Source organism: Pipistrellus hanaki (genome assembly GCF_964339955.1).
Source record: "Pipistrellus hanaki genome assembly, chromosome: 1".
Classification (NCBI taxonomy): Eukaryota; Metazoa; Chordata; class Mammalia; order Chiroptera; family Vespertilionidae; genus Pipistrellus; species Pipistrellus hanaki.
Genome location: NC_140503.1, coordinates 134,613,508 through 134,639,412, shown reverse-complemented (window position 1 = coordinate 134,639,412; position 25,905 = coordinate 134,613,508). Strand labels below are relative to the sequence as shown.

Sequence of the window (25,905 nt, the reverse complement as noted above, 5' to 3'; positions counted from 1 at the left end):
TTGGGGAGAGGAGGGAGATCTGGGGGAGATAATAGATCAACCGAAGGACTTGTATACATGCATATAAGTACAACCAATGGACATAAAACTCTGGGGAGGGAGAGTATGTATGGGAGGGAGGGAGGGGGGCAAAAAAAATCAATAAAATATATATTTTTTTAAAAAGTAAAGAGCGTGAATAAATAACAAACACTTTTTCAGTTCAGGTATGCTGCGATAGTTGTTAAAATATGACAAATTATTGGCAATCATAATGCTTCACACATCATTGTAATGTGTCCTATACTTTTAAAACATCTGTAAACAAGTGTGCATTACAAGAAGCCAAAATTATACACCACACAAGCCAATGAAATTAATGTTTGTACAGAATGTAATACTGACAATGGGGAAAATATCTCATAATTAGACTTTTGGGATAAGATAAAATTCTATCTAATAATTTCCAAAGTATACAACTTTTTTGTACCTAGTTATCTAAATAATTTTACTGTGCATATACTACAAAAGTTGTCATAAAGAGCAATTTAGAGAAAGGAGGCAAGCAAGGTATAAAGGTTAGCAGGCAGAATGGTGGGACATATAAAACCTGAGAAAAAGAACATAGCTTGGAAAGAAGGAAAAAAAAACTGGTAAAATAGATTGTTACATGGAATAAAAATGTTCATGTATTTATACTTTGTTGACATCTAAGATAAATTCTCATATTTCCACTTAACAAAACTTTTCAAATGTATACCACAATATAAAACAAATTTAAAATCTGGTTTTATTCATGTCCACTTTAAAAATGAGGCAAAGTAAATTGAAAAAGTATGAAACTATATTTTTCAAAGGGGAACTCACTGTAGTATGCCACCTAAATTAGTTACTGAAGTAGCAAACTTAATGTATTATGAAACCTTTTAACCTATCACTGTGGAACTTACAGCAATGTCCATAGTAAGTATGCAGTATATACTAAGATACTGATAAACAAAAAAAAGTTACAATAAAAGATCTTACTATTTCCTTTCTTTTTAATATAGATACTGGCTTTAAGCACCTAATCTTTACAAAAATTTTAATTACTTCAACTATTCCTGCCAACATTTTGATAACTCTAATGAAATATTAAATATGCTTACATGCAACCCAATAAAACCTGAAAAATATTTAAATCCAATCTTACTGACACTTTTGACTGTCATCCTAGTGAATATTTTCTACTCACTTCCTTCAACTGTATTATCAACTCTAAACGTGCTAAATTTTTTAAAAGGTTATGCTTGAAAAGCCTCAAGAAGAAACATCACGGAACTGTTCAAATTTTAAAAATTCTTCCTTGCTAATGTGCTATTAGAATTCGCCATTGTAATTGCAGAGGAAGGAGAGAAAATGCTGACATCACAGACTCATTTTAACTCAAAAGGGAAATAGTGCATCACATTCAGTCCTACAGGGAAAGCAAGATGTAGATCATAAACAAAGAAAATTTATTTTCTAGAAATCGGTTGTCTAATTTCTTTAAAAACAATTTCTAGACTTGATAGCTAATGGCAAGCATTATATGTTAGAATAAGTCACTTATTCAATGTAAGCGCTTGGAACTAGCTGCTAGCAAGGAGGTCCTGGAAAGTAATACAGAACAGCCACCTTTTGTATCCAGCTTCCATACCACCAGAAATCTCCACTGTACTAGTTCATTGTGGCAGCTTTAAGGCCAGTTACACAAGAATTTTCAAAGGCTAAAGAGCACAGAATATATGATTTTTATACTGAGAATAATTGTTATTTAATTTCTTTGAAAGAGAAACCTTCACCCAGGCTAGACGGCTCAGTGAATTGGAGTGTCTTCCCAGGCACCACAGGATCCAGGATTCGGTGACCAGTCAGGGCACATACCCAGGTGTCAGGTTTGATTCCCAGTCTCAGATACTGGAGTGGAGGCAACCGATAGATGTTTCTCTCATATCCATGTTTCTCTCCTTTTCCCTTCCTTTCCCTCTAACATCAATTAAGAAGAAAGAGAAATCTTCAAAGTTAGAAAAACTGAAATGAAAACTCATAATTAAAATTACTTTAAATTAATTCATATACAGTAGCAATGTCAAAAAAGTTCAGGAGGAAAGGAAATAGCACACAATGAGTACCAAAAAGTACCCATTTGGCTCTAGGAAGCAATAAAAAATAGTTAAGGAATTTTCTATTGTAAAAAGAAAACTGATTTCTCACATTATTAAACATTAAAGCATTTGAAACTATACTAGTAGTATGCAGAAATAAGTACTTTAAACTTTTAAATGAGAGTACCAAAGCTCAAAAGAACATGTCAAGTGGGAGGTTAACTAGAACTTTTTAAAAGTTTAACAGAGACATTTCATTTATATCCAAAAATAAAAACAAAATTAAACAAATGTAATATCCTCTGATAATTAAAGTAATTAAAAGGGAAATGAAAAATACTAAGGCTCATAAATTAAGCACAGGCTAAAAAAGATCCTCATAAGGTTTGAAACCTTTCATTTCTTTTTTAAGAGGAAATACTAAACTTTCTGTAACAAGAAAAATTTTATTTCAACAATCCTTGTTTTGGTAAGTAAGAAACTCATTATGTCAATACCCTTAAACCTCCCTTAAAAGGAAATAACTTAGCTGGATTGGAGCAGGAGTGGTAATTCTTCTCCAGTCCTTGCAGATGAGGGGCTCATCATGTCACAGCCCTCATTCCTCCTTAAGATAAGATGGCATCGGCATGCTGCACATCAGTAAGGTTATCACAGCTGCCAGATTTTTTTATGGCCACCCAGCACAGGTTTTTGTTCTCACAATATCTGGAAACGGCCTAGGAGGAGAAATGAGATAGAGCACAGAGACATTCAAAATAAGAGTTGCAGCCTTCGCAGAGAAAGCCACACATTCCCACTTCTTTATATGGATTATAGTTGCTGCTTTGTTGGAGAGCTGTGGTCTACACTGCTTGTCCTTGGGATCCTATTTTATGTTCATCCATGAAGTTAAGTAGTTTTAGGAACTCTGATTAGATTGACAGAGCAAAGGGGAACTTAGACTTTTTTAAAGTTTTTTTTTTAAGCATGTCAAAGGTGTGACAATCTCTTAACAATAATGTCATCTGTTGTCTGTACACTTGGTTCCTTAAATATAATAAATATTAGTGGCCCAGTGCATGAAATTCGTGCATGGGGGAGAAGGGGGTAGTGTCCCTCAGCCTGGCCTGCAACCTCTCCAATCTGGAACTCCTTGAGGGATGTCTGACCCTAAACTGGCAGTTGGACATCCCTCTTGCAATCCGGGACCGTGGGTTCCTAACTGATCACCTGCCCTGCTTGTCTGATTGCCCCTAACCATTCTGCCTGCTAGCCTGATCACCCCCAACTGTCCTCCCTGCCAGTCTGATAGCCCCTAACTGCCCCCCTGCCAGCCTGGTAGCCCTCAAATACCCACCTTGCCATCCAGCTCACCCCCTACTGCTCCCCCTGCTGGACTGATTACTCCCCAACTGCCCCAGTCCCCCTTCCAGCCTGATTGCCCCTAACCGCCTCTGCCCTACCACCATGGCTTTGTGCAGATGGAGGTGTGGAAGCATATTACCCGGTCTGATTAGCATATTACTCTTTTTTTAAATATAGATTCAGTTGGGAAAAGTCATTGTTTAGTCAGCTATTTACATTCTATTCAATATTCATTAGTTAGAATTTAAGCAAATTTTAATGAGGCAGGCATGTTCTGTATTTTACTGAAAGGTAAAAAAGGCCTAGTGATTGAAGCACCATAAAGGTACTATTTCACTGGCCCATCATGACAGAGCACATCTTATTCTAAAGGACCATTAAAGTACCACAGAAACTGTCCATTTCAGTTGTAATTTTGTTGTATACTCCCCAGAATTCATAAGTCATAAACATACTTTGTTGCACATACTTTACAATTGCCATTAAAAACTAATATACTTTCTACACCCAGTGTTTGAAATGCATATTCTATAATTTAAGTATCACTCTCTGAGGTTAGTTTTGTCTAACAAATTAAAGGTACTGAATTGTGATCTATACAGAAAAGACGTGAATTTGCAAATTGAATTAGGAGTGATAAGTAGAATATGGTTGGAGATATTATTAGTGATACAAATGTAATAAATTATTCATATATGGCTAGAAAATAGAATATAGTTTCAAAAATTCATCAAAGTTTAAAATGGATTTAAATTATTCTGAATCATGGTTACAGAAAAAGGTAATTTTTATAATATGGGATTCTTATATACACCCTAAAAAATACCGCTAACATAATATGAAAGAGTTAATAAGTCTTATTCAATGTGCTAGTTAAAACATCTTTTCATTTTCTTAATACTACAATACATAATATGACTTATCCACAGATACTGGTTTTCGTGTTTGGCAGCAAATCCCACTTTGTGAATCCACAGCCTTACCTCTTTCTTTTTGAAGAGGAGCAGGTACAATAGGCAGTCCATGGTTACTTGCTAAAGACCGAAGGTCAAAATAGTATTGGGCATAGACACTGGCAGAAATGTAAAGACGAAACCGGAGTAGACCTAGGTATTGCCTTTCCAACTCATTTCTGGGGGGAAAGGAAAACACAAAACCACCACAGGGCAATTTTAGTCAACTTGGTTCTCTTCAAAATTGTCATTCTAATCTATTAGGTTGGTTCTGAGTTTAGTTTTGAAACAAATAAAGGCTACCCAGCAGGGCTAATATGTTAATTTCAGACAGGCAAATAAGGGTCAACAATTTGTGGTCCCCTTTGCATCCCAGGACTTTGAGTTTGGGACAAGGGGAAGGAGGTTATGTCTCTTGTGCACAACAGCTGCTGGGTAGGGGCTCAGTCATCAGAGCCCCATTAGTGTAGCTATAGATTTATTCTCCTTGCTCACTCACAGGGCCCCACTTAGTGTTCAGATGGAAGGAATGATGCCTGCTATTTCTTAGCCCTGCAGAACTTGCAGACATTTTCACCTGGCTGATAACAGAAAGGGGATTAGTAAAGTAGAGATGTGCCAACAAAAGGATTGGGCACGTCACCACAGCAACAAATGGATCCATTCAGAGCCACCACTATTATTTCTGAGGGAAAAACTCTTGGAAAATTATCAGACACCAAAAAAGAAATTGAGGAAGAGACAAATAGATGGAAGCATGTACAATGTTCATGGTCATGAAGCATTAACACCTTTAAAATGTCTATTCTACCTCAAAGAATCTATTTCAACCAAATTCCTATCAAGATGCCAATGCCATCTTTTACAGAAGCAGAACAAATAATCCAAAGTTCTATACGAACCCACAAAAGACCCTGAATAGTCATAGCAGTTGAGAGAAAAACAAAACAGTTTAAAGGTATTACACTACCTGCTATCAAACTCTACTACAAGGCTATAATTATCAAAACAGCATGGTACTAGCATAAAAACAAACATAGATCAATGGAACAAAATAGAAAGCCCAGAAATAACCCCACACCTAAATGGTTAATTACTATTTGACAAAATAGGAGACTTTATTCAGCAGCATAAAGACAGTCTATTAAATAAATATTGTTGGGTAAATTGGACAGATACATTCAAAAAATGAAGCTAGACCACTTCTTACATCACATACAAGAATAGTCTCAAAATGAATTATTAACTTAAATGTAAGAGTCAAAACCATAAAACTCCTAGAAGAAAACAGAGGCACTAAAACCTGGAATATTTCTTTTAGTGATTTGCTGATAGATTACCCTGTGCAAGCGAAATAAAAGAAAAAAATAAAGAAATGGGACTACATAAAGCTAATAGTTTTAGTATAGCAAAAGAAAACATCAACAAAATAAAAAGACAACCCACTGATGGGAAAATGTATTTGACAATGATATATTTAATAAGAAATTTAATATTCAAAATTTATTTAAAATATATAACTCAACATCTTATAAAAATATACACAGCCCAACACCAAAAATACAAACAAACTAATTAAAAAATGGACAGAGGACCTGAACAGACACTCTCCAAAGAGAGCATAGAGCTGGCTTATATACATGAAAAGATGTTTACCATCACTGATCATCACTGAGATGCAAATTAAAACCACAATGAGATATACTCACACCTGTCTGAATGGTTAGCATCAATAAATTAACAAATAGCAAGTGTTGATAAGGATGTGGAGAAAGGGGAACCCTCGTGCACTTTTGGTGGCAATTATACTGGTGCAGACACGGTGGAAAATAGTATGGAAGTTCCTAAAAAATTAAAAGTGGAACTGCCTTATGACTCAGTGATTCTACCCTGAGTATATATCTAAAGAAAACCAAGATACTAATTTGAAAGAATATATGCACCTTATGTTCACTGCAGTATTATTTACAATCCTCAAACTGTAGAAACAACTCAAGTGCCCATTAACTGATGAGTGAATTAAAAAGCAGTGGAATATCATTACTCATCCATAAAAAAGAATGAAATCCTGCCATTTGGAAGAGAACAGATGGACCTAGAGGGCATTATGTTACTGAAGTAAGTCAGTCAGAGAAATACAAATAACATATGATTTCACTAAAGAGCAATATAAATGAACAAGCAAAATAGAAGCAGACTCACAGGTAAAGGGAACATTTTGAAGGTTGTCAGAGGAGAAGAGGGTTGGGGGGCTGGGTAAAGTAGGTGAAGAAATTGAGAAGTAAAGATTGTCCATTACAATGCAGTTATGGGGATATAAATTATGCCATAGGAAAGAGAGTCAATAATACTGGAATAACTATGCATGGTATCAGGTCAGTACTAAAAATATTGTGGAAAACACTTTGCAAAGCACATGTTTTTTTAACCATTATGCTGTACACCTGAGACTAATATAAAATAACTATAGGCCCAGTGCACAGATTTGTGTTCTTCGCAATCTGGGACCCCTTGGGGGATGTCAGAGAGCCAGTTTTGGCCCAATCCCCACAGGCCAGGCCAACGGACCACACCAGTGCATGAATCTGTGCACTGGGCCTCTAGTATGCATATAAGATCTTTGGTTAATCTCTTCCCACCCTTCCCTCTACCCTCTTCTCTCTGAGATTCATCAGTCTGTTCCATGTTTCCATGCCTATGGTTTTCGCTCCTGCATTAAGCATCTGCCCCCTGGTGGTCAGCGCATGTCATAACTACTGGCTGGTCAGCCGGTCACTTAGGCTTTTATATTTAGATATTGAATGTAAAGTCTTACTGAAAATAAATGAAATTTTTAAAAGGGGAAATAAAAGACCTAAACTGGTAGACAGTGTTAAGGAAGCCATGGAGGTATTTACATTACTGTTGTTTTGGAATGTGAGCTTCTACAAAGTTTGCTACTAAATTATCACACAGATTATTTTTAATACAATAATAACACATGAAGGCATACTAATTAATGAGGAGGAGTATGAAATGTTATAGCAAATGTGGATAGAAAAATGTATGTAATTTTATGCCTAGTTCAGTCCTTTGCACAATGTAACCTTTCAAAATATTTCTTATTTGGTAAATTTTATGGGGGCAAATAAGGCATTTGAAAATGGTTAAAAATGTCATCAAAACCTTGCAAACTTACAAGTCCTGGATTGTAGGGCCCCTTATCAATGAGGAGAAGTGACAATTCCATACAGGCAGATCGTGCAGATACTTGTAGGCCTGAATAATCGCTTCCAAAACAATGCGTTTCCAGTTAGATGGACACAAATCTATTTCAGCATAAATTAGAAGTCGTTCTATGTAAATCTGCAAAGTAGAACATTAGTCTTTGATTCTAGTTCAGTTTAAGTGCTGTGTTAAGAACTTTCAGTAATGACAGATTTCATCAGTTTTTGACATGCCTTTTATTCTTAGGTTCTAGACTAGGGGTGTCGAACTCAATCAGAGAAGGGGCCAAAATCGAAAATCCAGCCTAAATCGCGGGCCGAATGGTTTACTGAACAGTCATAAACTGACAATGTCATAAACTGACAGCGGAGTGCAGTGATGACAGCGCGGTGCGGGCCACATTGCAAGGCCTGGCGGGCTGGATTTGGCCCGCGGGCCTTGTGTTTGACACATGTGTTCTAGACTCTAGAACCTAAGAATAAAAGGCATGTAGAGAGACTGCTTGGCCAGCCAAAGCCACAGGCCAAGAAACAGTTGCAAATCAGACACTATTATTGCCTACTTTCCCAGGTTAATTTCCTGTGTGCTTACCAAAGAGTCTCTGGTTCAACTCTTGGCCCCAGTCAGGACTCATGTGGGAGGCAATCAATAGATGTCTCTCTCTTATACTGATGATTCATTCTCATATTCTCTCTCTCTCTCTCTCTCTCTCTCTCTCTCTCTCTCCCTCGCTCCCTCACTCCCTCCCTTCCTCCTCCCCTCCCCCCTCTCATTTCTCCTCTCCTCCACTCTCTTTTCTACTTTCTCTGAAAATCAATGGAAAACATATCCTCTGATGAGGATTAAAAATAATTTTTTTAAAAGACAGCTCCCCACCACCACCACCCCCATGCCGAAACCGGTTTGGCTCAATGGATAGAGCGTGGGCTTGGGGACTGAGAGGTCCCAGGTTCGATTCCGGTCAAGGGCATGTACCTTGGTTGCTGGCATATCCCCGGTAGGGGCTGTGCAAGAGGCAGCTGATCGATGCCTCTCTCTCATTGATGTTTCTAGCTCTCTATCTCTCTCCCTTCTTCTCTGTACAAAAACAATAAAAATATTTTTTTAAAAAATAAAAATAAATAAATAAAAGACAGCTCCCCCAGTGGCTGCTGAGTGCTGCAGCAGAAAAGGCACTGCAAACAGGTGTTTCTGGGGTTGGTTTCTACAATTGTCAAGTATTCTTGGACTTAGTGCCTTTGTAAGAAACACACATGCACATCAAGGGTAGTCCTTTTATGCCCACTGAGCCTCACATCTCCATCACGATTCTGAGAAATAAATCTATCTCTGTCTTACACAACCTGAAGCTTAGTCAGTTCTGTTGGTTTCAGGTGGAAGCAGAGCTACCAGTCTCTGTCTCCCTGGTTCTCTTCTAAACCTGCCAGGGAGCTGGTGAGGTCTCACGATTTCTTCACATGTATTACATGTCTATTCTACAAAGAACTGGGTGAAGGCAACAGCTAAGCAAAGATTATAGAGACAAGCTGTGATTTGTTGTTACATCAAAGACTTCTTTGAAGAAGAGTATGTTTACTGTCTGAGGTTATCAGATAATCTCAGATAGACAACTCATATTAGCCAAAGGTCTTCAAACCCAACTATATTTTAGAAAGCAAACAGTTATTGAACATTATGTGTTATTAGTGAAAGTTTGCACCAATCTCCCAAAGCTAAATGCTCTCAGATATCCTATGAATGAACCTCCTTTCAAGGTTCAACTGTCAACTTTCTGGGAATAATTAGAGACATATACAACACTAGAAATCACTCAACTTCCTGCAATCTTTACTGTAGACTTGGTATGTGCCATTAATCATTCATTTATACCACTTGCTTTCCTGAGTCACTGTAATTGGGATTTCTCTTTTCACTGAAACTCTTCTAGCAATGAAATCTATCCCATCCCACTTCTGAAGAACACCTCCCACAATTACCTCTTTTGAACACTTCCCTGTGGCCCAGACACTCTCCCCAATATGAATATCTTTATATGGTGCCCATCCCACCCCCACAACCCTTAGGGTGCTTCCTCTCTGTTTGCTCACAGTGAAGGCCCTGATGCTGCTTCTCAGCTCCCACTCTCCCCTTCTCCCACTGTAGTCTGCCCCTAACACTGTCACTTGACTGAAACTACTACTGCTAATGCATTAGCTCATACAAACCAGAGCTCTTCACCCCACTTCCCACACATTCCCTAATGTCATGTGGGGTACTGCCATTTGCCTAAGTGCTTGGCCAAAGACTTCCAATTGAGTTAACTTGCTGCAATCTGTTAGCAATTCTTGTTATCTCTGCCTGTCACTGGTAGTTAGATCACTTTCTAGTCTATTTGCCACTTTCCACCTTTGTCAGTTATTGCCATGACTTCTCGGCCTCTATTCAGACTCCCAGCTACAGTCATTCTCCCCAAAGCAGCCAGGATAGCCTTTTTAATCAAGAGCACTTCCCCACCCTGCTCAACTCTGCCAAAGGGTTTCCACCAAACAAATAAAAATGTCACTTCTCCCATGGCCTGCAAGCTTCAAGGACCAATCAGATGGCATATGCCCTCCTGGCCCTCATGTGCTACATCTTTCCCTCATTCCACTCTGACCATACTGCCATACCTCACTCTTACTCAAATACCAAGTATGAGTTCCTGTCTCAGAATCTGGTACTTGTTCCCTCTGCACATACACCAGAGTTCCTCATCTTCCTCAGTTCAGTCAGGCCAGGGTTCAGAGGTCATCTGTTTACAGAGGCTCTTTCTGATCACCTCTCTAAAGTAGCTGACCTAAGTAAGTACTCTTCCCTCAGACCAAGCAGGAGACTTTCCCTTTTAGGATTGCCCGAGGCAGGAGTGATACAATCCCCATTCCTTCTCACTAGAATGGACCACTCATTCCAAATGACACACTCTCTCCAGAGGAATCCTGGATGAATGACACAAAGGTCCTTACACGGCTATAGCTGAGCAGGCAACTAGCAACGCCTTTTCAGGTCCTATGGCACTAGAATCCTGGCAATGTCACAGGCAGGAACAAGAGGACAGCAAGGACAGAAGAATACCCATCATCCAAGGAACAGCAAATTCAGGGTTCTTGTTCTCAGTCAGGACACAGGTTACAACTGCCTGGGAAATGCAGCCTGGGACTCAGCTTAGACCTACACTGAACCTGTCACTGCCTGGGGCTTAGAAGGTTCTGTTATTGTCCCATCCTGCCCCATCAGCACACCTTGTAAGTGTGTGTGCACTGCGTGTGCCTATGTCTCCTGAGGTCGTGAAGGAGAAATTGGAAATCTTGCCCTCCTGCTGGCTTTAATAGCAACCATTTTGTGGCGAGAAAAGCAAAGACATTGTTAACCATAGTGATTATTAAGCTCAAATGTATGAACTTTACTTTATTTGATAGGTTTCCCTTAATAAAGTTCTGAAAGAAGAATTATCTTACCAAAGTCGTTATTGCATATCCTGCTGTTACATCATAGGCAATGAAGAAAGGTCGAATAAATTTGTAAATTGAGTCGGGATCGGGATTATGATGAAAGCATTCTTCAGGAACCTTTTCTTCCTGAAAGGAAGTACCCATTGAAGAAAAAATATTAAGTATTTTTGTAACAGCAGTGTTCCACTTGTGCCCATGTGCTGCTTAAAATAATTTTGATTGGGTGACATGTATTTTAGCCTTTTAAATAAAATAATGGGACCTTAAAAAACAATAGTGATTGAATATCGACACTCATTAAAGATACAGGCACAACCTCAGAATATTTATATATTCCTTTCCTCCTTCCCCCTATCACACTCTGTCTGAATGTGAACTATTTTTACGCTCCAAAGACTTGTTGGTCATCATGTCATAGTTCTCTGCAATCAACTTTGAGAATGTAACCATCGGGTTCTAAGACTGTGCTGTGTGTACAGTGCTCATATTGTTGTAGAGCATATCTGAAGTCATTTGAAAATTTTTGTCATTGTAATTAATTCAATATTTAAATAGCTGTTTAATTTTCTTCTAGAGATCTTGACATATTAAGTTTATGTACAAATATTCATATTGTTTGATGCTATTGAAAATTTTCTTTTAAAAATATACATTTTTGTTTTTTGAGTATGTTGACCCACTTTAGCTCACTAATTATACAAAGCTGAAATTCAGTTCTTACTGACATATCCTATATAATAAAAGGGTAATATGCAAATCAACTGAATGGCAGAACGACCAGTTGCTATGATGTGCACTGACCATCAAGGTGCAGAGCCTCAACACAGGAGCTGCCCCCTATTGGTCAGTGTGCTTCCACAGGAGGGGGGCAGGGGCGCTTCTCAGCCAGAAGCCAGGCTGATGGCTGGGGAGCTTAGCAGCTGTGGCAGGAGCCTCCCCTGCCTCTACCACAGCACTAAGGATGTAAGCCATCAGGCAGACATCCCCTGAGGGCTCCCGACTGCAAAAGGGCACAGGCCGGGCTGAGAGGCTTCCCCACTCCCAGTACATGAATGTCGTGCACCAGGGCCTCTAGTTTCTTATATAACACTAGAGCCCTGTGCACAAAATTCGAATTTGTGCATTGGGTGGGGGTGAGGGGTGGGTGGCCCTCAGCCCAGCCTGTGCCCTCTTGCAATCTGGGAATCCTAGGAAAGGGTTCCAAGGCTTGGCTGATGATCAGGGCATATCAGGGCTTTCCTTCCCCTGGCTGCCGGCAGCTGGCTGTATTACTTGCCATCAGTGCGGCTCTGCCACCCCAGTACCCAACACAGGGCACCTCACTCTGGGGGTGACAGGTGTTGGGTGCGATCATTGGCTGGCTTAGGATTTCCCTCTGTGGAGCAATAACTGGCTGGCCCCGCACACCTGCCACCACATCGCTAGCCAGTGGGCTGGGCCGCTCTCTTTTTTTTTGTGGGGCCATAGATCAATCACTCCTCAGAGGGAGGCCCTGCCCACGCACCACAGTGCTGACTGTGGATAGCCTGGGCCTTCCTTTTTAGGGCGACTGGGCAAGGCACTCTGCCCACCCACCTGGGGCTCTGAGAACAAATGGTCTCCGCAGAGGGTGGTCTGGGCCTCCCTCATTGGGGCAACTCTGGAGCCGCCCCACTGGATGGATCGCCCCAACAGCTGGTGGCATGAGTCTCCCACATTAGGGCAATTGATCTCGCAGAGGGTGGCCTGGGCCTCTAACTGCAGGGCGATCGTGGGGCAATGGCTGGGCCCCCTGACCAATTGCATTGCACCTACCTTGGCTGGCCTGGCACCAGTGCGTGTCATAATGTGGTCATTCAGAAGGTCATCTGTGAGGTCGTTCTGCTGTTCAGTTGTTTGGTCGATTTTCATATTACACTTCTATTATTATAGACTAAAGACTATTGGAGAGCAAGTTTTTGCCTGATCCCCATAGGCCAAGCCAAGGGACCCCACCTGGTACAGGGATTTGTGCACAGGTGGGGTCCCTTGGCTTGGCCTATGGGGATCAGGCAAAAACTTGCTCTCCAATATCCCTCAAGGGCACCTGGACTGCGAAAGGGCACAGGCTGGGCTGAGGGAGCCCTCACCCCAAGTATATGAGTGTTGTGCACTGGGCCTCTAGATTCTTATATAACTAAATGCCTGGTACACAGTTTTGTGCACAGATGAGGTCCCTTGGTTTGATTTGCAGGCATCAGGCTGAAACCAGCTCTCTGACACCACCCAAAGGGTCCCAAATTGCAAACGGGCAGTTCTTGGGTTGTGCACCCCAGAATCGGGCTCCCTCCTCGCTGGTTCTGGGTACATCATCTTGAGAACCACAGCTGCCAAGTCACAGCAGCTTGGCAGCTCCTGTGTTGAGCATCTGCCCCCTGATGGTCAGTGGGCGTCATAGCTACTGGTTGGACGGTAGTTTATGCATATATATATATATGTATGTGTGCGTGTGTGTGTGTGTGTGTGTGTGTGTGTATGTATGTATGTATTCCTTTTGCAAAATAATTAGATACAACATGGGATGGGGAAGAAAACTTAAAGGAAGGTAAGGTTAACTCCCAGCTGGAGAGAGTAATTTTCTACTAGTGATTAATTTAAAAGAAATCAGCATGGAATAAACACAAGTATCTGAGAGAAAAAGACAACCTCAATACAACTGGCACTTACTGTGACAGGATGGAGTCTCTCTTCAAAAATGTCCTTGGATCTATTTCCACTTCTAGAAAATAAGAACGTGATTTTAAAAACTAATCCAGGAATTGTATTAGCAACACATCTATTGGGAGTAGAGAGAATCGTGGCAGGAGTTTAACCTTCAACAAAGAAAGTCCTTCTACAAATTCTTCTCTTAGATCCTGTAGGAATTTTCTGACCGCTTTTTACTCAGCATATCAAATTCTGTGAAACCTTTTCTGTAATGACCTGCCAGAGCTGCCTTTATAAGCACTGACCCTCCATAATAGGCAATGCTAGTCAACCAAATCAATTGCCCTCCTCTAACCTCTCATTGGCAGACACAGGAACATTTTATAAAGCAGTAGTGGTGGGCAATTCTTCATGTGAAATGAGATTCCTGTTTGTTTTCTCTTACTAGTTTCCTATATTATATTCTTATTATATATTTCTTCTTTATTCTTTACAATAGTCTGAGTTTAAAATTTGCCTTTGTACTTCAAAAGTGACCACTCTATTTATTTGAGAGAGAAAGAGAGAGAGAGAGAAAAAAAAAAAAGGATTGGCTGCCTCATATACATGCTGAATTGTGGATGAAACCAGAAACCTAGCTCTGTGGCCTTACAGAATTGAACCTACAAGCTAGGTATGTGCTACCCTAACTTGGAATCAAACCTGCCACCTTTTGGTGTACAGGACAATGCTCCAACCAACTGAATGAGGGAAACCAGTCTTCTGGGTTTTTTTAGGTTTAATTTTCCACATAGTGGTTCTCCAAGAGTGTTTTGCAGGCTTCTCTGGTTCCACTAGACCAGTGGTCGGCAAACTCATTAGTCAACAGAACTAAAATTTAACAGTACAAGGATTGAAATTTCTTTTGGGAGCCACATTTTTTAAACTTAAACTTCTTCTAACACCACTTCTTCAAAATAGACTCGCCCGGGCCATGGTATTTTGGAGAAAAGCCATACTCAAGGGGCCAAAGAGCTGCATGTGGCTCGCAAGCTGCAGTTTGCCGACCACAGCACTAGAACGTTTTCAGGAGACCCACAAGGCCAAAACTGTTTGTATAGAAATATTAAGGCATTGCCTGCATTTACACTGACATTTTCAATGAATGACTGCATAAAAGCAAAAGTCAATAAAACTGGTTTTTGAGCAAGAATCAAGGCAGGGATCCCCTTCTGTACTAGTAGTCATTCTACTCTTCACTGCCACTTGTTGACAAGAAATCTGCTTTATTTAAGCACAATTTTGATAAAGCAGGGACAATGAATAATGTTATTAAAAATTGAATCTTTTTACACTCTAGAATAAGGGGAAGTATGCATTAAGCACTCCTGCATACTGAAATGTGGTTGTGTTAAGAAAAAGCACTTGGAATTGTTGTAAGCTGAATGCCCTACTGTTTTCAGATAATAATTTTTTATTTGATACTACAACTGTCATTCTCTCAAGACTGAAAAGTGAGCCTATCACTTCTAGGAAAATAACGTATTTTTCTTGCCAATTGCATAGTTCCAGCTATCAAGCTAAAAATCAAGATTGGGGAAAACTTGTACCCTTTTTGTGACCTAACAGCTTTTCAATATCTAAAGGTTTTTCTGGGAAGACTATTGGTTATGTGATACTAACTAACAAAAGTGAGTTTTGATACTGTATAAAGAAATGTGGAGGAGAATCCAAGATGGCTGCACAGGTAAACACCTAGCCGCAGCTGCACACAACAATTTCAATAAAATACAACTAAAATATAAAATGGACATTACCCAGAACGACAGGAAAGTCGACTGACTGGAAATTCTACAATGAGAAGCAATGAAAAAACCAGAAGTAAGAGCGGAGGAGCTGTAAAAGCCTAAGGTACGGAGACACGCTGCATGCGCAGAGGACGGAGCCGGAGAGGAGGGGCTGCTGAGTGCCTGGGTGGCGTTCCCTAGCGGGAAGGAGATAAAAGCTCCGCCTGTGCTGAACCCCAGACCCAACAGCGCTGAACCCCAGTTCTAGGCCAGACCCCGGGGACCCAGGCTCAAACAGAGGGAGCCGGGGCTGTGAGGCGGAATCCCAGGGGAACGGTGAAAGGCAGAGCCCCCGGAGGCGTGCACAATACGTGCAGAGGACGAACTGTTGACTCTGCTGCCAGATTGCCCTGGCGGGAAGGAGAAAAAGGCTTCTGACCGTGCTGAGCCCCAGTTCCGACTGCTCTGAACCCCAGTTTTAGGCCAGACCCCAGGGACCCAGGCTCAAACAGAGGGAGCTGGGCTATAAGGCGGAACCCCGGGGAAGCAGCGAAAGAAGGTACCGGAGGCGCGCACATTGTGCGCAGAGAAGGGACGGTTGGCTGTGCAGCGGGATTGCCCTGGCAGGAAGGAGACAAAAGCTGCAGACTGCTCTGAAGCCACCTCCAACCCCCTTACAACTGAACTGAACCCCAGTTCCGGGGTCATTGGGGAAGAGACTAGACTGTTTGGTAGCAGGCAAAAATCGAGGGCACCTTTCTCTCAGAGGTGCTCGCAGCGAGTACTGAAGGACCCGGGGGAAAACTGAGACTCAGGAGCTGCATAGGGTGTGGTTGATGGAAGCCAAGCCTGTAAGCTCCACCCTGAAACTCCACCCCATCAAGGAAGCTCCAAAAATGCCGAGACAACAAAATAGATCACAAACGAAAGAAATGGAGGACAAAAAGCGATTGGATATAGAGTTCAAATCTACGCTTATAAGGTTTTTCAAGAATTTCCTAGAAAAGGTCGATAAGACCTATGAGGATATGAAAAGGGATCAACTAGAATTAATAAGGAATCAACAAGAAATGATAAGGGATCAATAAGAAATAAAGAATACATTGTCTGAAATAAATAATATTATACAGAGTCCTAAAAACAGAATGGAAGATCGCAAGAATCAAGTCAAAGATTTGGAACATAAAATGCCAGAAGACACTCCTCCAAAGAAGCAAGAAGACAAGAGAATCCAGAAAATTGAAGATAATGTAAGAAACCTCTGGGACAACTTCAAGCGAACCAACATCAGAATTATGGGGTCCCAGAAGATGAGAGAGAGCAAGATATTAAAAACACACTGAAAGAAATAGTGACAGAAAACTTCCCCCACCTGGTGAAAGAATTAGACTTACAAGGCCAGGAAGCGCACAGAACTCCAAACAAAAGGAATCCAAAGAAGAACACACCAAGACAAATCATAATTAAAAGTCCAAGAGCAAAAGACAAAGAGAGAATATTAAAAGCAGCAAGAGCAAAGCAGGTAGTTACCTATAAAGGAGCACCTATACGATTGTCAGCTGATTTCTCAACAGAAATCATTCAGGCCAGACAGGAATGGCAAGAAATATTCAAGGTGATGAATAGTAAGAACCTAGAGGCAAAAATAATCTACCCAGCAAAGCTATCACTCAGAATTGAAGGCCAGATAAAGAGCTTCACTAATAAAAAAAAAAAAAAAGCTAAAGGAGTTCATCACCACCAAACCAGAATTATATGAATTGCTGAAGGGGTTTCTTTCAGAAGAGAAGGTAAATAAAGATAAAAATTATGAACAACAAATACGTAACTATCAACAACTAAATCTAAAAACCAAGGAAATTAAAAAAAAAAAAAAAAACCTGATGAACAATATTAACTGTTGAATATAATAGAATCAGAGGTATGGAAGGGGAGTGAACTGATGATTCTTGGGGAAAAGGGGAGAGGGGGATGTGGGAAGAGACTGAACATAAACTGTGCACCTATGGATGAGGACAATGGGGGTGGAGAAAGGGCAGAGGGTGGGGTGGGAACCTGGTGGAGGAGAGCAATGGAGGGGCGGGGGGGGGGGGGAGAGGAACATTTGTAATAATATGAACAATAAAGATTTATTTTAAAAAAAATTTTTTGAATATTAACCCCTTTATCAGATGTATCGTTGGCAAATATGTTCTCCCATTCAGTGGGTTGTCCTTCCATTTTGTCAATGGTTTGCTTCGCTGTACAAAACCTTTTTAGTTTGATGTAGTTCCATTTGTTTATATTTTTATTTTGTTTCCCTTGCCTGAGATGATATACCAAAAGAAAAAAAATTGCTATGAGAAATGTCAGAGGTTTACTGCCAATGATTTCTTCTAGTATTTTTATAGTTTCAAGTCTTACATTTAAATCTTTAATTCATTTTGAGTTTATTCTTGAGTATTGTATAAGAAGATGGTCTAGTTTCATTTTTTTTTGCACATATTTGTCCACTTTCCCCAACACTATCTATTGAATAGTCTGTCTTTACCCCATTGTATTTTTTTGCCTCTTTTGTCAAATATTAATTGACTATGGCCGAAGCCGGTTTGGCTCAGTGGTAGAGCGTCGGCCTGCGGACTGAAAGGTCCCAGGTTCGATTCCGGTCAAGGGCATGTACCTTGGTTGCAGACACATCCCTGGGCAGGGGGTGTGCAAGAGGCAGCTAGTCGATGTTTCTTTCTCATCGACATTTCTAGCTCTCTATTTCTCTCCCTTTCTCTCTGTTAAAAATCAATAAAATATATTAAAAAAAAAAAAAAAGAAATGTGAACTGATACTCTCCAAATGACCAATGTATAATGTGATTATGAAATTATTTACAATGTAAGAGATTCATTTAGCATAGAAGATGTATGCATGGGTACTAATTTAACAGAGACCTTAGTACAAGTTCAAGGATAGGATTTAAAACCGTGGTAACTACATTAAGAAGACAGCTCCTGTGGACTTCTGGTACAGTATGAAAGAATATCCAAAATTATCTGAAGGCTTTAAAAATAAAACTTTTCTAGCCATAAGGATACATGAGGCTGGGTCTTTATATTTTTTATTCAGAACAAATTATTGAGATGACATTGAGGTAAGCAAAAGGATTGAAGACAGGGTGTACATGAGAATCAGCTATCTTCTGTTGAACCAGACATAAAGAGATTTGCAAAATGTAAATGAGTGACAATTTCTATTTGGCATATTTGTTGTGGAAAGTGATTCTCCTTTATAAAGAATTATGTTAATGCTATAGCTCCTTATCAGGGGTATTTCTGTCCCCCAGGAAACATTCAGACATGGTAGACATGTTTTGTTGTCACAATGGGGCCTGGGAAGAGGATGCTACTGGCATCTAGCCAGGAGAGGCCAGGGATGTTGCTAAACATCCTGTAATGCACAAGGCAATCCCGCACAACAAAGAAGTATCCTGCTCAAAAGTTCAACAGTGCTATAGAAACTATGTTTTAACATACAAGGAACTTATTTTTAAATTCTCAATTTTAATTTATAATCCAGTAAATATCAACATAGCCCCATATCAATAAATCTTTGGGATCCTCAATAACTTAAGCATTAGGAGTCCTACGACCAAAAAAAAAGTTCGCTTCAACAATGTAATAAAAGCACTATAGCTTACTCCAATAATATCTGTAGTTAAAACCTAAGAATAACGTTATATCTTTGAATTTTATTAGCTAGAATAACAGGACTGGTTTTAAAACTCACCTGTTTTTTATGTTGTAATATATTGCTAGTGCCAGGCTGTAGAGAAAAGAAAAGGTTAACAATTGACTTTATGTCAGGTCTGAAGACATGTTTTAAAAAGGTTGTGGTGGGGGAAGATCATCCCATCTGCCCAGTAGCCATGAGATCTCATTCAAAACAGTATCTCCTAAGCACTTTTTGACTTGTTGTAGGTCTTTTTCAGTTAGTAAAATGAGGAAAACCAAAATGCTAAGGAATATGTTGTTAGAAGACATGTTTTGGGTGGTTATTAAAGCATATAAGTTATTACACTCTTGCCCTATCATTTGCCTTTCTACTCATATAATCTTTCATCATGTCCAAGTTAGATCTACTTATACACATGCTTAAATTTAAGCCATATAGTAGTTTTTCCACCTGCCCACCTATTATCCTTCATTCCCCTAAAGTTAAATAAAATGCTAAATGCTACACCAAACAGAATCATTTAAGGTCACTTTTAAATAATTGTTAAGAAAATTTAATGGAAAATATAAGAATACAATGGAGTAAAATTGTACACAGTGTAATATTAAATATATTTATTTCCAAATTAGTTTAAATACAATTTTAATGAGCAGATATAAGTGCTCAGATACTGTGTAAGTTACAATATCCCTACATTATTCCCAAATGCTGTGTAACATGAAACAAAGGGGTGCTGTAGATTAAGTTATATGCTTTTTCTCTTTGCCCAGATGTCAAAAATGAAGCTCCAAATAATTGAGAAAAAGAAAAACTGAATTTTGTAACTAGGTTTTAGAATATCAGCAGTTGTAAAAAGGCCTGTAGAATTGTTAGCAACAAAGATGGGCATTAAAATCATGCTTTAAACAGTTTCATCTTAAAAATAATTTTAAAATCATAGAAATTGAAACATATAAGTTGAAAGAAACCAATGAACTTGTGATGGATGATATTTAATTCAGCAACCCATTTTACAGAGAAGGTAATCAAGGCTTAAAACTGATTTCCTCAAGGTCCCACCAAGAGTGAGAAGCAGTTCTCCTCCCTCTAACCAGGCAATGTGTTTCCCAAGCTTAGCTGTGCATTGGGATCATGAGAAGGGTTTTAAAAACTGCATTCTATCACCATGAGTTGATCTGATTCATCTGGCATTGGGTATGTTCTGGGGTTATTCTGAAAGCTTCTCAGGTAATGGCAAAGTGCAGCAAAGTTTGAGAACACATGAATTAGGATTAAAATCAAAATCATCCCAGATGCTTTTCTCTATATAAAGATGCCTCGCATCTTTTCTCAGCTTATCAGAAGGCTTGCGAGAGTGAGAGTGTGTGTTGGGGAAGGAGAAAGGGAATTCATGTGTTTAGAGACACATTTAGATAAAAGTGATTATAATAAGGCTCACCCATCCCATTGGGAATAATGCACTACTACTTCACAATGAACATTTTTTCAAAACCATTCCTAAAAGCCAGTGAGCTCTATTAAAATTCTCACCAAACCTTTATTTTAACAATAGTAAATGTGCTGAATGGTCATTTTCAAAACTGGATAAGAGCAAATGAAAACCTACAGTACTTCCAAAAATTAGATAATTTTGGAGGAAAAAAGCATATATTCAAAACGACTCTTGAATGATATACTGTAACATCAGAATCATCTAACTCAAAAGAAGCTATGGCACACAACTAGAGTAGACTGGTTTTTTACTCACAGATTTAGTGGTCAGATGAAGAAAAAGAGTCAGAGATTGTGATATAGGTGTCAAAACTCAGGACTTTAGAAAGAGATGGGTTTAATTTTTGCTGAAACTCAATTTGATCTCAACTGTTGTTATGAGAGAAGAAACTTACATTATGATTGTGAACTCGCTGTTTTTAATTAATGTAGAAGTTACTGAGAATTTAATTAGCAAAAAATCTGGTACAATATAAACAAAATTAAGTTTGTAAAGAAATTATGTTTTATGATTGAACAATAAAATTAGAAATGAGGATTTTAATATTTTCAGGTAGCATTTTCCAAACTGTATTCTGGAAAGTCAACCCTCACATCCCAGGGAGACACTGATAATGATCCTTGGACAACCCCAGTTGGATTCAGGAAGCTCTACATCCAAGTTTGGTTTTATTTTTCTCTTAAATAAGCTTGAAGGTTTCAGATTAGGGTGTGTGTTTGTGTGTGTGTGTGTGTGTGTGTTTAAGTCTTCAATTGTGGACTATGAACTCACAAAATTTAATGAATAGTTTTCATCATCATGACACTGTTAAGTTTGCTTAAACGTAAACTTGACTGTGACTATGTTTCCAAAACTTCACCTCTCTCATGATTTTCTGCTTTGATTTTGTTATATATGGATCAATATAGGTCTTGAATATGCATTTATATATCTATACATTTATATAACTAAATTTAATATATCTATGAAATTAAAACATCAGCCAAACAAGTTTAACCCACAAAGAATTTAACTTGAGAAGTTGTTCCTTAAGACTGGTTTGATGCATTTTTCCCGAAAGGAGGGTGCATTTCAATATAGAAATAGTGCAGGAATAAAAAAGTACGATGGGGGAAATCTGACAAAATCCAATGAACTGTAAATGCAGATACACTCTGCTGCCAGTAGGGGACAAGCTGTCCCTTTTTCCTAAACTTCCAGGTTAGTACCATAGTTTTAGGCCTATATCACATGAAGAAATACTTTATTCCAGAAACATTCAGTAAAACACACCTCTCCTTTCATTGTGAAGTAGTAATGCCTCAAGTAAAGATAAATACTTTTGGGGGCCTTTTTAAATTGTTAAGTTGGTTTCTCTTCTTCCCTCCTCTCTAAGATTAAAATGGAAGTGGAAATCAATATATAATTGACACCAGTTTTTTAACCTCAGCACTGAAAAGGACAATCAAATGAAAGTACGTATGGGCCTATGTAAGAGGTCTGTCCCCTGTTTGTACTCACCACTGCACAGCAATTCTCAGATCAGGCTGAGAAATCGAGTAGTCAACATACATATTATTACATGAACTGTACTTTTCCCTAAGGTGACCAGGAGACACCTGAAGAGGTAGGAGAATAGAAGAAAATATCATAGTAAGTTAAACCTATAAACCAAACAATTAGGCATTACAATTGTTCTCATACTCTATGAACTGCTTTAGTTCAATACCATGTGCAACTCTATGGTAAACCCATTATATGCTCTAACTTCCAACTATGAGAATTGAGGAAGGGGTCATAAAATGCCGCCCTTGACATATTACCTATAATCCAACTTGGCAAACACCTATGATAAATTCCCTTTATAAGACTATAAAACATTTATAGATAAAACATCATTTTGCCTGTTTCAGATGCTTCTCTTCAAAGCTACTTACTCCTCATTAACCAGAAGCTCCAGATGGCATAATTTGAAAATCTCTATTTCGAGAAATAAATTATCCTTCAAGCTAGAAATATTTTAACTATAGCTAGAACTCTGATATGTTTCTTAAGCCATGCAGTTAACATGTAATTTACTTTTGGGATCTCATCAGACAAATACAGCATAAAGTGTGAAAACTCATTCAAATACTTTTATTCTAAATGGAAGGTTTACTATCATATAGGTGCAGTGTGGCATATAATACACCATGAATAAAGTCAATAACGACCAGAAACCTATATAGAGGGGAGTAAGAAGAATAGGAATCAAAGCACCAAAATATAGATTAGTTGGTAAAACATTAGGTGATATTTGCTCCCATTTCCCTCTATTTAAAATCTTTTCCATTATAAATGTACATTGTGTTCTATTTGAAAACAATGCTAAAATATTGAAAATTTTTAATCAGACATGGGGGTCACTGGTCTATGGGAGTTCATTTAGTAAAGCAACAATGTACAGTATAGTACTGTTAGATCCAATCAAGGAAATACTGAGCACTTCCCCATCAGTGTAGTCTACTCCCAATTTTTCAAATTTTCCAATACCAAATATCTAGTATCCACTATAGTGGCAGAACTAAACTGGTATCGAATCCTGCATATACTGGCTGTCAAATAATTACTTTCCTCTCATCCTGTTTGAAAATCTAAAACAATTGTTCCTTATGGTTAAAACCTTAGTATTGCTGGCTTGCAAGCTCAATAAACTACACAGAAAAACAGAGATAAAAAATGCAAATACTAAAAAAGAATCAAAGAGCCCAAATGCTAAAGACAAGGTAGTTTTTATAGGTATTCAGTAGGTCACTAGAATACACAGGCAAAAATCCTACTGTATCTTCACTCATTCAGAACAAATAGCAGAATAGATGGACTTTTACAATCTTTTCAAAAAAGGGAAGGGGTTCGTTACATTTATTTATTATTATTATTTATTTTCTAAAGTTTTACATGTCTCCTTTTCCTCCTGACTGCCCCAGTATCTATGTCCATTGGTTATGCTCATATGCATGCATACAATCCTTTGGTAGCTCTCTCCCCCTCTCCACTCCCCCCCACTCCCCACCCCCGCTGCCATTTGTCTGGATCTATTCTTTTTTTTCCTTTTTTAAAATATTTTTTATTGATTTTTACAGAGAGGAAGGGACAGGGATATAGTTAGAAACATCGGTGAGAGAGAAACATCCATCAGCTGCCTCCTGCACACTCCCCGCTGGGGATGTGCCCGCAACCAAGGTACATGGCCTTGACCAGAATGGAACCTTGGACTTTTCAGTCTGTAGACCGACGCTCTGTCCACTGAGCCAAGCCAGTTTCGGCGGCAATTTGATATTTAAGGGGGAGGGAGGCAGTTAAAGAATGAGTTATTAACAGTGAATTTTTTGCATTTCTTATGGTTCTAGGAACCTCATGTACAGTATATAAATATGTAGTGACATATTTAGGCATTTCGGTTCTCTCTTATGTTTTGAAACTTTATTTGCTATTTTTTATGTCAGTACATATTATTATTATTATTATTATTATTATTTTAACAATTTCGTTACTTATTTATTTATTTATTTATTTAAATAAATAAATCTTTATTGTTCATATTATTACAAATGTTCCTCTTTTTACCCCCCCTCCATTGCTCCCCTCCACCAGGTTCCCACCCCACCCTCTGCCCTTTCCCCACCCCTCATTGTCCTCATCCATAGGTGCACAGTTTATGTTCAGTCTCTTCCCACATCCCCCTCTCCCCTTTTCCCCCAAAATCATCAGTTCACTCCCCTTCCATACCTCTGATTTTATTATATTCAACAGTTAATATTGTTCATCAGATTTTTTTTAAATTTCCTTTCTTGTTCATCAAATTATGCTCATTATTATATTACAAATATGAGTGAGATCATGTAATATTTATCTTTCTCTAACTGGCTTATTTTGCTTAGCATAATGCTCTCCAGTTCTATCCATGCTATTGCAAAAGGTTAAAGTTCCTTCTTTTTTTTTTTTTAACAGCTCTAGAGGCATGGTGCACGAAATCTGTGCACTGTGGGGGGGGTGTCCCTCAGCCCAGCATGCACCCTCTCCAATCTGGAACCCCTAGAAGGATGTACAACTACTGGTTTAGGCCCAATTCAGTAGTCAGACATCCCGGGACTATTGGCTTCTAACCATTTGCCTGCCTACCTATCTGACTGCCCCAAACTGCTTCTGCCTACCAGCCTGATCACCCCCTAACTGCTCCCCTGATGGCCCAATCACCAACTTCCCTCTCCTGCAGCTTAGTCATCTCCACTGCCCTCCCCTTCTGGCCAAATAACTCCCAACTTCCCTCACCAGCCAGCCATCTTGTGGCAGCCATCTTATGATAATGTGGGGGCAGCCATCTTATGACATGGGGGCAAGTCATCTTGTGACAAGGTGGGGGCGGCCATTATGTGATGATGTGAGGGCATCCTGTGAGGGCAATAAGGCACGAAGGCCACCTAAGCTTTTATTAGTATAGACAGTATTCCATTGTGTAGATGTACCACCGTTTTTTAATCCACTCATCTGCTATTGGATACTTATGTTGTTTCCAAATATTAGCTATTGTAAATTGTGCTACTATGAACATAGGGGTGCATATATCCTTTCTGATTGGTGTTTCTGGATTCTTGGGATATATTCCTAGAAGTGGGATTACTGGTTCAAATGAAAGTTCCATTTTTAACTTTTTGAGGAACCCATACTGTTCTCTACAGTGGTTGCACCCGTCTATATTGCCACTAGCAGTACACGAAGGTTCCTTTTTCTCTGCATCCTCACCAGCACATGTAGTTTGTTGATTTAGTGATGACAAATATTTTGACAGGTGTGAGATGGTATCTCGTCGTTTTGATTTGCAGCTCTTGGAAAATTAATGACTTTGAGCATGTTTCCATATGTCTCTTGGCCTTCTGTATGTCTTCTTTCAAAACGTGTCTATTAAGGTCCTTTGGCCATTTTTTAATTAGATAGTGTATCTTCCTTTTGTTAAGTGATATGAGTTCTCAGTAAAATTTGGAGATTGAACACTTATCGGAAATATCATTGGCAAATATGTTCTACCATGCAGTGGGCTTTCTTGTTGTTTTGTTTGATGATTCATTTTGTTGTGCAGAAGGTTTTTATTTTTATGTAGTCCTAATTTGTTTATTTTCTCCTTATCTCCATTACCTTAGGAGCTGTATCAGTAAAGATATTGCTATCAATCAATGCAGAAAAAGC

At 39.0% G+C, this 25,905-nt stretch overlaps 1 protein-coding gene across 1 annotated transcript; it reads right to left on the bottom strand.

Moving 5' to 3' along the window:
- Positions 1–2,579: 2,579 nt before the first annotated feature.
- Positions 2,580–22,303, bottom strand: LOC311629384 (cyclin-Y-like protein 1). Its single transcript, XM_084897395.1, has 7 exons — positions 22,204–22,303; positions 19,266–19,301; positions 13,765–13,816; positions 11,086–11,205; positions 7,584–7,750; positions 4,436–4,584; positions 2,580–2,824 (listed from the first exon to the last, which is right to left on the bottom strand). The coding sequence occupies exons 1-7, from the start codon at positions 22,254–22,256 to the stop codon at positions 2,805–2,807; spliced, it is 597 nt and encodes a 198-aa protein (XP_084753521.1). The 5' UTR covers positions 22,257–22,303; the 3' UTR covers positions 2,580–2,804.
- Positions 22,304–25,905: the final 3,602 nt, after the last annotated feature.